Below are 13,816 nucleotides of genomic sequence, written 5' to 3'. Positions count from 1 at the left end.
GACACATCCCACTGACTCCCCCTGTGTTTCAGGGACACGTCGGGCCAAGGCAGGTTCTGCACCATCTTCAGGTCCTACTCCAGAGGCGCACAGGTAAGACCAGCAATACTGCCGGTGTTGCTCTCCAGAGGGACAAGGCATATTCTGTGCTGTCAGAAGCCAGTCGCACATTTCGGGCCTGAGTGGTGAGTGGTAGGGTCTGAGCTCAACTCTGCCCTCATGTGTTCTTACTGCAGTGGCTTGTTCTGCTCTGTCCCATTCCCATCCTGCCTGATGGTGGCAGCGCAGACATGAAGGCAGCATCCAGAGTAGACCGCCTGGTTTTGCTGCTTTGTGTGGCCCCTGATGGTACATTGAGTTGCAGGACTGTCTTTCCCAGTCAAGTTTTATATTTCCAGTCACTTTCTCACCCTTGGTTAAGACTGGAGAGACCTTACGGGTCCCTCAGGGCCCAAGTTACAAAAGCCACCAACCCCTGACTGCTGTCATCTATTCTGCAACAGGACTGTCTTGTAGTTCTTACCATGAGCAATAACCTTTCTTAAAAGCTTTTTTTTTTTTTTTTTTTTTTAATTTCAGAGAGGAAGGGAAAGAGAGAGAGAGAGAGAGAAAGATCAGTGATGAGAGAGAATCATTCATCAGCTGCCTCATGCACATCCCCTACTGGGGATCAAGCCTGCAACCCAGGCTTGTGCCTTGTGCCTTGACCGGGAAGGGAATCAAACCGTGACCACCTAGTTCATATGCTCAACCACTGAGCCACACCAGCTGGGCAAGAAACAACCTTTCTGTCCCTGACCTCCTGTATGCATGACCCTTGTTTTGTGTTGCTGAGATGTGATGTGGCCATTCATGGCCCTGGGAGGTTAGCGCCTCTGCTGCTGAAGAGAACAGGTCCCCTGGGCGCAGTGTGCTGAGAGCTGGCGGCGGGGGTGGAGTGGGTGTCCTGTTTAGTTGAGGTTTTGGGGTCAGCTGGAAGAGCAGGTCTTCCTTCTGGACAGAGATCAGTTTGTCCACACAAAAAGGGGTTTCAAAGTGGGGTGTGCACTTACCATTTGGTGAGTGCTGATTAGGACCGATCAGGTGGGTGGGCATATGGCTCAGGGACCATTTAACAGAAGTGCTTGTGGCGGTGGGGCAGAGGCTTCCACTTGCAGCCCGAGTTCCTTGGGAGCTCTCCCATACAAATGCATGACACATGCCAAAATTGAATTGAATTTTTTGTTTGTTTGTTTTTTTGTTAATCCTCACCTGAGGGTATTTTTTTCTGTTTATTTTTTTATTTTTAGAAAGAGAGTAGAAGGAAGGAAGGGAGAGAGAAACATCAATATGAGAGAGACACATTGATTGGTTGCCTCCTACACACATCCTGACCAGAGCTGGAAATCAAACCTGCAACTCAAATATGTGCCCCTTGAACCTGGGACCCTTCAGTTTGTGAGTCGGTGCTCTGACCACTGAGCTACCGGCCAAGCTAGTTTACGCTTTTCAATGTTACATAGATAAGCAAAAGCAAGAGCATAAACCCTCATCCAGCCTTTGAAAATGTGGTTACATCCATGGAAACATTTTCTGTGTGGTGTGCTCTATGTTTATATTTCTATTTTAAACATACTGCCCTGGCCAGTGTGGTTCATTGGATAGAGCAGCCTGTGCACTGAAAGGTTGCAGGTTTGAATCTGGTCAGGGGCACATACCTGGGTTGCAGGCCCTTGTTGGGGTACGTGCAAGAACCAACCAACAGATATATCTCTCTTACATTGTGTCTCTCTCACCCTCTTTAAAAATTAATGGAAAGAATATCCTCAGAGAGGATTAACAAAAAACAAACACCATATTTTACATATTATTTAGGATCCGTGCTTCTCACTATGCAGTCTGTTGTGCACCTGCCCAGGATCAGCATGTGTGCACCTCAACTTATTCAGCAGCTCCCACTGCATGTGCAGTTTGTCTCATGCTGTGATGAACATCTGTGAGGGCTGGTCTTTGGACACATTCTCAGTGATTTCTTAGGAGGGGATTTGGAGGGTCAATGGCACGTCTCCATCCAACCCCAGACCAGAGGGCTTTGTTCCCTGTTCCCCAAGCAGCAGGACTCACTCCTGCTACCCCATGGTTCCCTTCCAGTTTTATTCTCTGTCCCCATCAAACTGGTTTGTTTCTTCAAGTGGGCTCAAGGGAGGGGGTCTTTCCTTCTAATCATAGCCCTTCCACATGGGGAGGTAGGCAGCTCTGTTTGTTCTATACGAAGCTTTCCGTCCAGAGGGCCACTGGATGGGCGTTCAGTAATTCCTACATTCCTCTTAGCAGGACCTAGGGCAGTGATGGCAAACCTTTTGAGCTTGGCATGTCAGCATTTTGAAAAACCCTAACTTAACTCTGGTGCCGTGTCACATATAGAAATTTTTTGATATTTGCAAGCATAGTAAAACAAAGATTTATATTTTTGATATTTATTTTATATACTTAAATGCCATTTAACAAAGAAAAATCAACCAAAAAAATGAGTTCGCGTGTCACCTCTGACACGCGTGTCATAGGTTCGCCATCACTGACCTAGGGGCTACATTTAAGTCTTTCAAAATTTGAAGAATATTTTTAAAGAGAAAGGCTTTAAAATCACTCATTTTGAGATGGAGACATCCTGTGCCTTCCATCTCAGCTGCACTTTTTCCCTGTCTCTGTGTGTTGGGAACATAGGCTGAATGAAGACACGGTGGGGCATGGAGGGTTGTGAGCCTGCTTCAGAGTGGAGTGCAGGTCCAGATGGGCGGTGTGAGGGTCTGGGGGCACTCCGTGGAGTCACTTTCCTAAGGCCTATGACAGGTCACTGCTGAGACATTCAGAGCAGATGGAGACAGCCTAGAGCTGAGCTCTGAGTAATTAGTCTCTAAGGGATGTGACAGGAAAGTCCGTAGCAAACCCCCTGCTGGCCAGTGGAGCTGCACATGCAGCTGCTAGAGTAACTGATGTCCTGCTCTGCAAGTTTGGGCTGGATAACTCAGGAATACCTTCGCTCAGCTTCCCTGGGGCCCCAAGGAAGAGTACACTGTTAGAGTGTAAGGCAAGTCGTCCACATCTGCCTACCAGGATTATCCACAGGGTCTACCCCACACTGTAGATCTGCGTGCATCTGTTTTAGCTCCCATGACTTTCAAATGGTCACAGGATAGTGCTTCCTATGTACTTGGAGGAAAGAAGTTAAAAAAATGCCACTTCTGCCCTAGCCAAGTCCCCAAGGGGAAGGAGGGGGCAGCATTGAGCCTATGAGATCCTTGACCGTGGATGACATTGCTGCCACCCCACATAAGGGTGTCCAGGGCCACATGGACCTGGCCAAGGCGAGAAGACACAGTGTCCAACATCAGAGACCCCTCTTAAATATGACAGGGTGTCTCACAGTACATTGTCTACACTGCCATGTGTTAAGTAACCTGTACGATCCCCTGAAAGCTCTCTGGCTCTGCCAAGTGTCCCTGCCCTGCCTGTCCTAGGAGGAAGGGTGCATGTCCACGCCGGGGCCTGTGCCAGAACAAGAGGCCTCCATCTGGCCGACCCCTCAGCCTCGTGACACGCTTATCTTCCTTGCAGGGGATCCTCCTGGTATATGATATCACCAACCGCTGGTCCTTCGATGGCATTGACCGATGGATCAAGGAGATTGATGAGGTAGGTGTGCACCTGTGGACACCCCCTTCCATGGTCATCCTCCCCATGGCACGTGTGCTCCCATCCCCACAAGAGTCCTTGTGGCCCCAATTTGCTGCTTCTCCCATGGCCCCAGCTTTGTGCGTCCTTTCTTGCATCCATGGCACTTGAAGGTCGGGATCTCATGCCTCAAGAGGCTATGGCTCATGGGTCTGAGCCCCACCTCATCATAGAATTGGGAGGGGGACAGCCAAGAAGGGGGCATCCCACATTCATACCTGTGCTGAGTCTTCTGCACCCCCCCCCCCCAGCATGCACCTGGGGTCCCCCGGATCCTGGTTGGGAATCGGCTGCACCTGGCTTTCAAGCGGCAAGTTCCAACAGAGCAGGCACGTGCCTACGCAGAAAAGAACTGCATGACCTTCTTCGAGGTCAGCCCGTTGTGCAACTTCAATGTCACCGAGTCCTTCACTGAGCTGTCCCGTATCGTGCTCATGCGGCATGGCATGGAGAAGATCTGGAGGCCCAACCGAGGTGAGGTGCAGCCAGTGCGGCCACCAGGGCCTGAGACCTGAGTGTAGAGTGCAGTGGACAGGTGACGTGGACAGGTGACCCTTCAGAGGTCGTGGTCCCTTCCAGGTGTCGGGGCTCCCCAGTTGTAGAACTTCCACAACGTGCTGCAACTAAACCAACTTGCATCCTGCATGTGCTTTATGTGGGGGTCCCAGAGTTATGGGAGAGGACCATGCCTTACATTCCAATGATGCCCTCGTGCTGGGGGTGGTGACCTGTCTCAGAGCAAGCAGGGGAACGGCTTCTAATCCCTGTGTACTTCCCGGTCCTTCAGCTGCTCAAGCCATGCCCACCCAGAGCTGCCAGGGGTAGCTAGTGTTCCCAGAAGCTTCAGTCTCCTGAGAGGTGCTGGGGCAGAGCTAGTTTAGTTCTCAGAAGTGGGGTCCCCAAGGACATTTCTCAGTATGCAGCTGTAGGGAGAAAGCAGGAGCAGGGTGCCATCCAGGGGCTGCACCCGGTGGTGCCCTGCACCAAGTAGAGTAGTACAGCATCCAGGGTCCTGGTTTGGAAACCTCCATCCCCCACTAGTGTCACTTGTGCTCATCTGGCCAGATGACAGCTTGTCCCTTAGTGTCCCCCTACTCAGGTCCATAGGCTCCGAGACCTCTCAGCACCTCACTGTCTTTCTCTCCAGTCTGAACGTCCCCATCATCTGACTGCCCTGCCCATGGTCTGACCCTCTCCATGGCTGACCCCTGCCATAGTCTGATCCTCCCATCTGACACCTCCCCCACCACTGATCCCTTCCCCCTATGGTTTGTTTTGACCCCTGTTGTCTGACTCCCCCTCTCTCTGATCACCCCCTGCAGTGTTCAGCCTGCAGGACCTCTGCTGCCGTGCCATCGTCTCATGCACTCCTGTGCACCTCATCGACAAGCTCCCACTGCCTGTCACCATCAAGAGCCACCTCAAGTCCTTCTCGATGGCCAATGGCATGAATGCCGTGATGATGCATGGGCGTTCCTACTCTCTGGCCAGTGGGGCGGGGGGTGGCGGCAGCAAGGGCAACAGCCTCAAGAGGTCTAAGTCCATCCGTCCCCCCCAGAGCCCACCCCAGAACTGCTCCAGGAGCAACTGCAAGATCTCCTAGCGGGGGAGGCAGGCACCGCCCATCCGGACACGCTTGGGGAGTGAGGTCTCAGGCTTGGGGAAGCTCCTTGCTGGGCGCTCGGGCGGCACCATGTGCAGGGAAGACTGGCCACATGACCCCTCCTGGGAGCGTGGAGCACACCTAGTAGGCAGGTGGTCTCAGCCAGAGGAGCCCTGTAGGACAGCAGAGGCTGGGTCTCTAAACAAGCCCAAGTCCCCACATGCTGTTCCTGGTCCCCCCTCGAGGGAACTGTCCTGGGGTCCCGTGGGGCCTGGCTCACTTATTTATATAGAAGACATTTCACCACTTTTATACCTTTTTTAAAGGGCCGACAGGGAAGCCTTAATGCAGCCATGGGGTGAGCTCATGTCTGCTCGTGGGGATGACCTTTGGGACATTGGAGAGGGTAGGACTGGAGGCAAAGATGGGAAGGAATTTACCGTCACTTACACTTCACGTGGAGTGTGGACTATGCAAGGCCCCGTGGGGACACATGGAGCTCTGGGCAGCACTCTTGGACCCCGCTACCTGTGTCAGCCTTTCTGAGTATTGTGGCTAATGTGCCTACCACACAGTACTGGTCAGTGGTGCGGGTGTGGGCCCGGCAGTCTGCACAATGGGGTGATGTTCCTGTGTGTCATGGAGCCATGGACTCCAAGCAGAATGTCAATGTTTCTGGGAGAAAAAAGAAGTGGGGTGCACCTCCCTCCCTGCGTGGAGGCACTTTTACACGTTGCTACATGAGATGGGCTCTGCATCTCTGTGTGTGAAGATGCAGAGCTGTCTGTAGGCAATGAATACTTGAGGGGTTGCCAGGTGCTCTGCAGGTTTGGACTGAGTCTTGGCCCACTCGCCTCTGGGCGTCTGGATCCCACTCTTGCCAGCTTCTGTTCCCTGACCTTGGTTATCACCCCATAGCTGCTCCTCACCTGGCATCGCCCCTCTTTGAGGTCACATGTCACCAGAACCATTTCTTAGTGATGCCACCTGGAGCAGTCAAAGCAGTGGACCTCCTCCATGATCTGGCAGCCAACCCTGAGCTGGAAGCCTTCATTCCTTCCACCTGCCTGGCTGGTGACATGACCACCAGTCACACTGGTGCTCAACTCTACCTCCTGCTGGGCTCCCCTGGGACTCCTCTGTGGAGGGAGCCCTATGCCTGCTGTTCTGGGAGGCAGGTTGGGCAGGGGTCTGCGGCCCTTGTGAGCAGAGGTGCCTGGGGGCTCTGCTCAAGGCCTAGCCACCAGCAGGGTCAGGCAGAGGAGGCCCTGCCTGTCCTGTCCTGCCAACGGAGCCCCTTTCTTTGTATTTTGAACCAAATAACATGGACTTTGTTGTGAGGGTGTGGACGGTCCTGCGTTCACCACATAAACACTACCCTTTGCTGCTGACACTCGCACCATTCCTGAGCTCATTTTGGACGGTTTTTGTTTCTTTGTACAGTAAATGTAAGCTCTGACCTCCAGGCTACATTTTATGTGAATTAAAGTCTCTGGTTTTAACTGGCTGGTCAGTTAAAGGTGTGAGGTGGGGTGGGGTCTGCACTCTGACACATGATGGGTCCAGGGCTGCTTTGTCGATCCCACCGCCCCCCTCCCCCCTCCCCATGACTAGTCTTGTTGACAGGTATGCATCCTGGCCACTGGGGCCGAGTGTGACTGCATCAGCCTCCCTGGATACAGGGATGAGCTGTGTTTCTCTGGGTTAGGCAGGCAGCCCACCCAGCCTGTCCTTCCCTACACGGCAGTAAAGCAGATGGCTGGCGGGATCACCTGTTCCCGCTGCCCCCAAGGCTGGAGCCTGGGATCCTGAACCTGGGAAACTGAACCTTCCCTGGGGGTGTTGGTGGGACATAACCACTGCTGCCTGGGAGGGCAGTGAGCATGGAGCAGGGATGTGGTGGAGGCGGTGGGCCGTCCCCTGACACGCACTCCAGCCCAGGACCATCACACTGCACATTACCCCCACCTCAGGCCGCAGCTTTGTGGGAGGGTTCTGGGCCTTGAGCCCCGTCCAAAGTCTGGCCCACTGGCCCCCCATGCCTGAGGCCCCCTCACAGAGCAGATCAATGGCGTCCTCTGCACCTGGTATGTCTTTTGGTCTCATTCTGACCAGACCAGGCTCTTATTACCCTGCCTCCTGGGTCAGAAGGTCAGACAGAGGGTCATGGGACGTTTTCATCCAGTCTTAAAGCAGATGCTCCTGGGGCCCCAGACCCCAGGGAAGGGTTTGGAAGGGCAGATTCTGGCGGTCCCTGTGTTTGATCTCCCTTCCCCCTCCTTCCGGGTCCTGAATCCAAGCTGGGAGGGTCTGTGAGGCTGCTTTGATCCCCTGAGCCCAGAGCCTGGAGGGAGGAGGGCCTCCGGTTACAGTGTCCCCTCCCCTCCCCACTCTGACCAGAGCCAGCCCTTCTCCGCCCCTCAGTAACCCTGGTGGCCAGTGTCTCCTTGCTCCTGGGCCTCAGCCCCTCCCCCACCACGCCCCCTGCCCTCTGTTAACCACAGAGGGCCAGGCTGTGAAGGGGTCTTGCCAGAGCTCAGATCTGGAATCCACCCAGTCCTTTGCACAGAGGGAGTATCTGCTGTGGGCTCAGACCTTGGGGGCCAACGGGGAGCCCAGAGGATCGGTCAGGGGCCCAAGGTTAGGGTGCTGACCACAGGCCTGGAAGGGTGGATGCCTAAAGGGATCATCGCAAAGCAGGGCCTGAAGGGCTGGCAGCCACACGCCCCCGCCCTCTGGGCCGGTGGTCCCCATGTCAGCCCAGAGGCTGCTTCTACCGCTACTCCTCATGGTTGGGCTGACCTCGGGGGCCAGCCTGCTGCAGGGGCCCAGAAGCCACTCAGGCGTGTGCCCCAACCAGCTCAGCCCCAACCTGTGGGTGGACGCCCAGAGTACCTGTGAGCGCGAGTGCATCGGGGACCAGGTGAGTGTGGGCACCATCCCCACCCACCCCGGTGGGAGTCCCAGGAAATTAGGGTGGCCTGGGGGAAGCTCAGACCCTATCCCCCGACCACCAGCCCTTGCAGTCTCCTTACTCTTCTCCCACATCCTGCAGGGGTTTCAGGCCATGCTCCTATGAGGGTCTTAAGGGACACTCCATCTTTACCCTCATCGCCCACCAAACCTGCCCACCCCCACCCAGGGGTCAGTTGTTCTCAGGACCAGCCAGGTAGAAAGGCAGGGGCCACATTTGGATGCCCCTTTGCAGCCTGGCCATGCATCCCCTGAAGTGGCCTTGAGCATGCTGCCCGTCCCCCCTAGGTCTCAGTTTCATCATCTGCACTACGGGAATAATTAAACCTGCTTTGAGGGGGGGGGGGGGGGTCTGAGGATTCAGTGAGATGACACACAGGACTTGTCAGTGAGGCAACTGTAATAGCCCTGGATGGAAATTTGTACAAGCCTGCTTGGCTTTCCAGAGGGAAAACTGAGGCTCAGGGAGATGGAGTAGGGACACCCCAACCTAGCAATGCCTGAGCCCTGGGTGAGGCTGGGGAGTGTTTGCCTGCTGAGCTGCCCCTCACCCCCCCTCCTCCAGGACTGCCTGGCCACTGAGAAGTGCTGCACAAATGTGTGTGGGCTGCAGAGCTGTGTGGCTGCCCGATTCCCTGACGGTGGCCTGGCCACACCTGCACTGGTGGCTTCGTGCGAAGGCTTCTCATGCCCACAGCAGGGCTCAGACTGCGACATCTGGGACGGGCAGCCTGTGTGCCGCTGCCGTGACCGTTGTGAGAAGGAACCCAGCTTCACCTGTGCCTCAGATGGCCTCACCTACTATAATCGCTGCTACATGGATGCAGAGGCCTGCCTGCGTGGTCTCCACCTGCACGTTGTGCCCTGCAAACACATTCTCACCTGGCCACCCAGCAGCCCAGGGCCACCTGAGACCACTGCCCGCCCGACACCCGGGGACACCCCAGTGCCACCTGCCCTCTACAGCAGCCCTTCCCCACAGGTGGTGTATGTGGGGGGCACCGCCAGCCTCCACTGCGATGTCAGTGGCCGCCCGCCACCCGCTGTGACCTGGGAGAAGCAGAGTGAGCAGCGGGAGAACCTAATCATGCGGCCAGACCAGATGTATGGCAATGTGGTGGTCACCAGCATTGGGCAGCTGGTGCTTTACAATGCCCGGCCTGAGGATGCCGGCCTCTATACCTGCACTGCACGCAACACTGCTGGCCTGCTGCGGGCTGACTTCCCACTCTCTGTGGTCCAGCGGGATCCAGCCAGGGACAGGGCCTCCAGCGCCCCTGCGGAGTGCCTGCCCCAAGCGCAGGCCTGTGCCAGCCCCCTCTCCAGCCATGTCCTCTGGCACTTTGACCCACAGCGGGGTGGTTGCATGACATTCCAAGTTGGCAGCTGTGATGGAGGCACCCAGGGCTTTGAGACCTATGAGGAGTGCCAGCAAGCCTGTGCCCGCGGACCAGGGGATAACTGTGTGCTGCCAGCCGTGCAGGGCCCCTGCCAAGGCTGGGAGCCACGCTGGGCCTATAGCCCACTGCTACAGCAGTGCCACCCCTTCATGTATGGTGGCTGTGAAGGCAACAGCAACAACTTCGAGAGCCAAGAGAGCTGTGAGGATGCCTGCCCTGTGCCGCGCATGCCACCCTGCCGGGCCTGCCGCCTCAGGAGCAAGCTGGCGCTGAGCTTGTGCCGCAGTGACTTTGCTATTGTAGGGCGACTCACAGAAGTGCTAGAGGAATCGGAGGCTGGCGGTGGCAGCATTGCCCGTGTGGCCCTAGACGATGTGCTCAAGGATGACAAGATGGGCCTCAGGTTCTTGGGCACCAAGTACCTGGAGGTGACACTGAGTGGCATGGACTGGGCCTGCCCCTGCCCCAATGTGACAGCAGGTGATGGCCCGCTGGTCATTATGGGTGAAGTACGAGACGGTGTGGCTGTCCTGGATGCTGGCAGCTATGTCCGTATCGCCAGCGAGAAGCGCATCAAGAAGATCTCAGAGCTGCTGGAGAAGAGGGCCTGCGAGCTGCTCAACCGCTTCCAGGACTAGCCCCACCTCCACCTACCTAGAGCACTGCCTGCCCCTGTCCTCCAGTCCTCCCAGTCCCCGCCCCCCAATAAAAGCATTTCCCAGGAGGGACATCATGGCCTGCCGGTGCTGAGCCTCCCAGGGTGACCACCCTTCCCTTCCCCCATCCAACCTGTGATCCAGCTGGGTCCTGCCACCACACTGGTGTTTAGGCTCTAGGCCAAGGTCACCATGGAGCACCAGTTCCCTCCTGGGGAGCCTCCTGTTTCCCTCCAAGAGCACAAGCCAGGACTAGGTCCAGGGGTGGGTGCCACCTCTGGTGGCAGGAGGGCCATGCAGCCAGTTCAGTCCTGCCTCAGCAGTCCCTGAGTCTTCTCCCTTCTCTGCCGTGCAAGTGGAACAGCAGGGTCTAGGACGTCCATAAGCCCTGACCCCATAGGCCAGACCTCTCCTGCCCCCAGGAATGGAGCCCTTGGAGACAGCTTGCACACCCAGCACCACCTAGGGTGCTCCCAGAAGAGGCGTAGTGGACACCAGCAATAGGATAGCAGGAAACACTTTATTCCCAGGTTCTCAGCAGCCCTGTGGCCACTGACCAAGAGCCCCCAGAATGGGCAAGGCCAGTCTGCATGGCCTGGTCCAGGGAGGCAGGGGCTGGCTATCTGGGTTTGTCCCAGAAGGGGCCTCATTGGGGACACAGGCATGCTGGAAGAAGAGTTACTCTTTCCGGAAAATCAGGCATTTGTTGTTGGCTGGCATATCCACCTAGGAGAGATGCTTTGGCTGAAGAAGCTGCCCAGGGAGGCCACCCAGACCCCCAGGCCCTCCCACCTACCATCTTCTCCAAGAGAAGACCGCTGGCCTGGCCCAGGTCCTCCAAGAAGGCCGTGTCCCGCAGCCCCCACTCTGGGTTCCTGCAGGGGGAAAAGAGGTAGAGTTGGGAGTCACCCAGCTAACCTGCCTTCCCAAGTAGGCCCACGCACCCCCCCCCGACCCCCAGCTCTAACCTGCATCTGAGCGACAGGTCAAAGTCCACATTGCTCTGGGGAGAGATCTTCCCATTGACAGCGTAGGGCTGTGGAGACAGAGGGACACAGGGTCAGCCACTGGGCAGACTTGCAGGCTGCGCCTGGAGGATGAAAAGGACACTATGCTCCCTGCTCCCATGAGCCTGAGGGGTATAGGGAGACAGAGGGGAAGGTCTGGGCCTGTTTCAATGGTGGCAGGTAGTGGGGGAGAGGGCAAAGGAAAATACTGAGACGGGAGGGAAGGAGACTAGAAAAGAGGGGACGGCTGAGGCTGGTTGGGATCATAGGGTCAGGGGAGTTCCATCTCGTGCAGGGGCACTCACCCCATAGGTGATGAGCAGCGCCTTGGGCTTGAGCAGGTGTCCTGCTGCTCTGAAGAGCCCCTAGGGAGGGGAGAGGCAGGATGGCAGTGAGTAACTTTACCCAGGCCTCCAAAAGAGCTCTGGGCTGGAGGCTGGAGACTCAACCTGACCTCCCCAGGCCTCAGTGCCTTATGAAATGGGGCAAACCTGGCACCCAATGCAAGGGGAAGGGTGCCCCCTGGCGCAGGTACTGGTCCTTGGGTGGCTCGCTTCAGCTCCCACAGACCTCGGTGCAGTTCAGGGGGCTGATGTGGATCATGTTGATGCAGAGCAGCAGGTCCAGCGACTGCGGCTGGATCCCGCCCCATTTCTCCCAATCCCAGGTCACGTCCAGGTACAGCGGAGCCTTCACGTTGGACAATCCCTGGCCTTGAGTGGTGGCCGAGATGCTGTCGGAGGGACAGCCCGTGAGTGGAGGTGGCCTGTGCACCCGTTTCTGACGCCCCCTACAACCGCGTTCACAGCAGTCACGTGGGCTCGAGAAGCCGGGGTGGGGGTGGGGGTGGGGGGGCGAGGCCCACTTTCATCACCCGGGGCCCCGTCTTCCCCGCACCTGTCCAAGCAGCGCTGGTCCACGTCAGACGGCTGCCACTCCGCAAGGGGGAAGGCCCGCGCGAAGTGGGCCGCATGCTGGCCGGAGCCCGAGGCCACTTCCAGCACGCGAATGCCGCGCTGAGCCGGGTCCACATACTGCCGCAGAACGCGCAGAATTGGTTCCTTGTTCCGCTCGGCGGCCGCTGCCAAAAGCATCACGGCGCCACAGCTGGTCTGTCCAGAGCGGTAGCACGGCCGCTGCAAGGCCCGCCGGGAGTTGTAGTCAGGCCGTCGCGAAGCCCGCCCCCCGGGAAGCCCGCCCCCACGGACTACAGTTCCCAGGAGGACGCGTATAGCTGTTTGAAGGGCCCGCTTCATCTGGAGGCGCGTAGGGGGCGGCTGCCCCTGCGGAGCATCGGGCGGAGAGTTTGGGTCGCTGGTATGTAGGTGCTTTTCAGCTCAGCACTCTGTCGCCATGGCTGCCCTAACATTTTCATAGTTCTTGTGACTCTGAAATGGTCTCGTTCGTGCTTGCACCGAAATGGATGGTTACCCCATGCTTCCGGTTTTTTCTCGTCTTGAAATTTCTGCTGTCACCGACAGCTTGTTGAGATGAGAGAAAAAAACAAACTAAAAAGGTTACGTGCGCCGCCCGGGAATCGAACCCGGGTCGCAAGAATGGGAATCTTGCATGATACCACTACACCAGCGGCGCTTGTTGGGTTCCTTGCGGCTCGCGAGACCTAGGAGGTTGTGACGCAACCTCCCCCTGCTCAAATGTCATAATGCGTGCGCCGCGCCACCCCTGCGATCGCAGCCTGGGAAAGGCGCGTCTAGCGGCTGCAAGCGGCACCTAGGGTAGCAATGCCGGCTGCACGGGTCCGCGGTGGTGGGAGGTCTCACAGTGTCGCTTGGGAGCTGGACCCAGGGACGGGGGTTTGTGAACCGCCTCGACGCGGGCCTGTGGCGTGGAAGCCATGGCAACCGCGGGTTTTCCCGAGCCAAAGCGTGCGGGGGGCGCTTCCGGTCGGCGGGCTGGTCCCAGCCTGCGGGAACCCGGCAAGCCTGAGAGAAGGCGGACTCGGTGATGCCCCGGGCTTGTCTGTGACACTGAAATGACCGGCGCTCGCCCGGGGTCCGCGGATGGTGTGAGGATCGGTGACCCCTGAGCCAAATCGGAGGCCGATTTGTATCCAAGGTGTTTCCCCAGTTGTCCGTTTGGGGCCCATGTCTCAGGGCGGCCCTTTCTCGCAGGCTGAGAGCCGGGGCCCTGCAGTCCAGACTATCTTATCTCCTTTGCTGGGCAATTTTTCACGAGTGAGACCCCGGAAACCTAGGGCACTCAGACTCTAACCCAGACTTCAGCCTGGCATTGCCCGCCAGGGGCCAGGGGTATGCGGGTGGGGCCAGTGACCAGGGGCTGTGGGTCTAGTCAGATGTGGAGGGAAGTGAATTTCCTGAGTGGTGTAGGGTGGGCCCTACTCAGTGGACGGGCCTCCCCCTTCCAGGAAGAGCCATTGGCATTCTGCATTGTGACCACCCGACTTCCTTCAACACTTCACAGCCCTGAGCTTTTCTTAATCTGACT

General features: G+C 57.2%; 3 protein-coding genes and 1 non-coding gene across 6 annotated transcripts in view; 2 read left to right on the top strand and 2 right to left on the bottom strand.

Moving 5' to 3' along the window:
• Positions 1 to 6,816, top strand: part of RAB40C (RAB40C, member RAS oncogene family) — a 32,524-nt gene extending 25,708 nt beyond the window's left edge. For both annotated transcript variants that reach the window (XM_070413376.1, XM_070413375.1), the window contains exons 4-7: positions 33 to 93; positions 3,595 to 3,672; positions 3,963 to 4,185; positions 5,034 to 6,816. In XM_070413376.1, the coding sequence (XP_070269477.1) occupies positions 33 to 93; positions 3,595 to 3,672; positions 3,963 to 4,185; positions 5,034 to 5,314 (643 nt within the window). In that variant the 3' untranslated portion in view covers positions 5,315 to 6,816. The remainder of the gene's footprint in view (positions 1 to 32; positions 94 to 3,594; positions 3,673 to 3,962; positions 4,186 to 5,033) is intronic.
• A 321-nt stretch (positions 6,817 to 7,137) lies between these two features.
• Positions 7,138 to 10,381, top strand: WFIKKN1 (WAP, follistatin/kazal, immunoglobulin, kunitz and netrin domain containing 1). Its single transcript, XM_070411625.1, has 2 exons — positions 7,138 to 8,237; positions 8,853 to 10,381. Exons 1-2 carry the CDS (start codon positions 8,067 to 8,069, stop codon positions 10,323 to 10,325), a joined length of 1,644 nt encoding a protein of 547 aa, XP_070267726.1. The 5' UTR covers positions 7,138 to 8,066; the 3' UTR covers positions 10,326 to 10,381.
• A 463-nt stretch (positions 10,382 to 10,844) lies between these two features.
• On the bottom strand, positions 10,845 to 12,491 carry METTL26 (methyltransferase like 26). Of its 2 annotated transcripts, XM_070411623.1 has the most exons (6): positions 12,248 to 12,490; positions 11,921 to 12,083; positions 11,656 to 11,715; positions 11,312 to 11,379; positions 11,140 to 11,218; positions 10,845 to 11,069 (listed from the first exon to the last, which is right to left on the bottom strand). In XM_070411623.1, the coding sequence occupies exons 1-6, from the start codon at positions 12,442 to 12,444 to the stop codon at positions 11,022 to 11,024; spliced, it is 615 nt and encodes a 204-aa protein (XP_070267724.1). In that variant the 5' UTR covers positions 12,445 to 12,490; the 3' UTR covers positions 10,845 to 11,021. The 2 variants fall into 2 exon arrangements, with proteins under 2 accessions (XP_070267724.1, XP_070267725.1); XM_070411624.1 differs by lacking the exons at positions 11,312 to 11,379; positions 11,921 to 12,083 and having other exon boundaries at positions 12,248 to 12,491.
• A 381-nt stretch (positions 12,492 to 12,872) lies between these two features.
• Positions 12,873 to 12,943, bottom strand: TRNAG-CCC (transfer RNA glycine (anticodon CCC)). The gene has a single exon. It is a non-coding gene; the product is annotated as a tRNA-Gly (tRNA).
• Positions 12,944 to 13,816: the final 873 nt, after the last annotated feature.

The sequence above is a fragment of the Myotis yumanensis genome, unplaced genomic scaffold (genome assembly GCF_028538775.1).
Source record: "Myotis yumanensis isolate MYYU_CA2020_CCGP unplaced genomic scaffold, mMyoYum1.0.hap1 SCAF_4, whole genome shotgun sequence".
Taxonomy (NCBI): Eukaryota; Metazoa; Chordata; class Mammalia; order Chiroptera; family Vespertilionidae; genus Myotis; species Myotis yumanensis.
The sequence above is the reverse complement of the archived record's forward strand: the minus strand, read 5'-3'. Positions and strand labels throughout refer to the sequence as shown.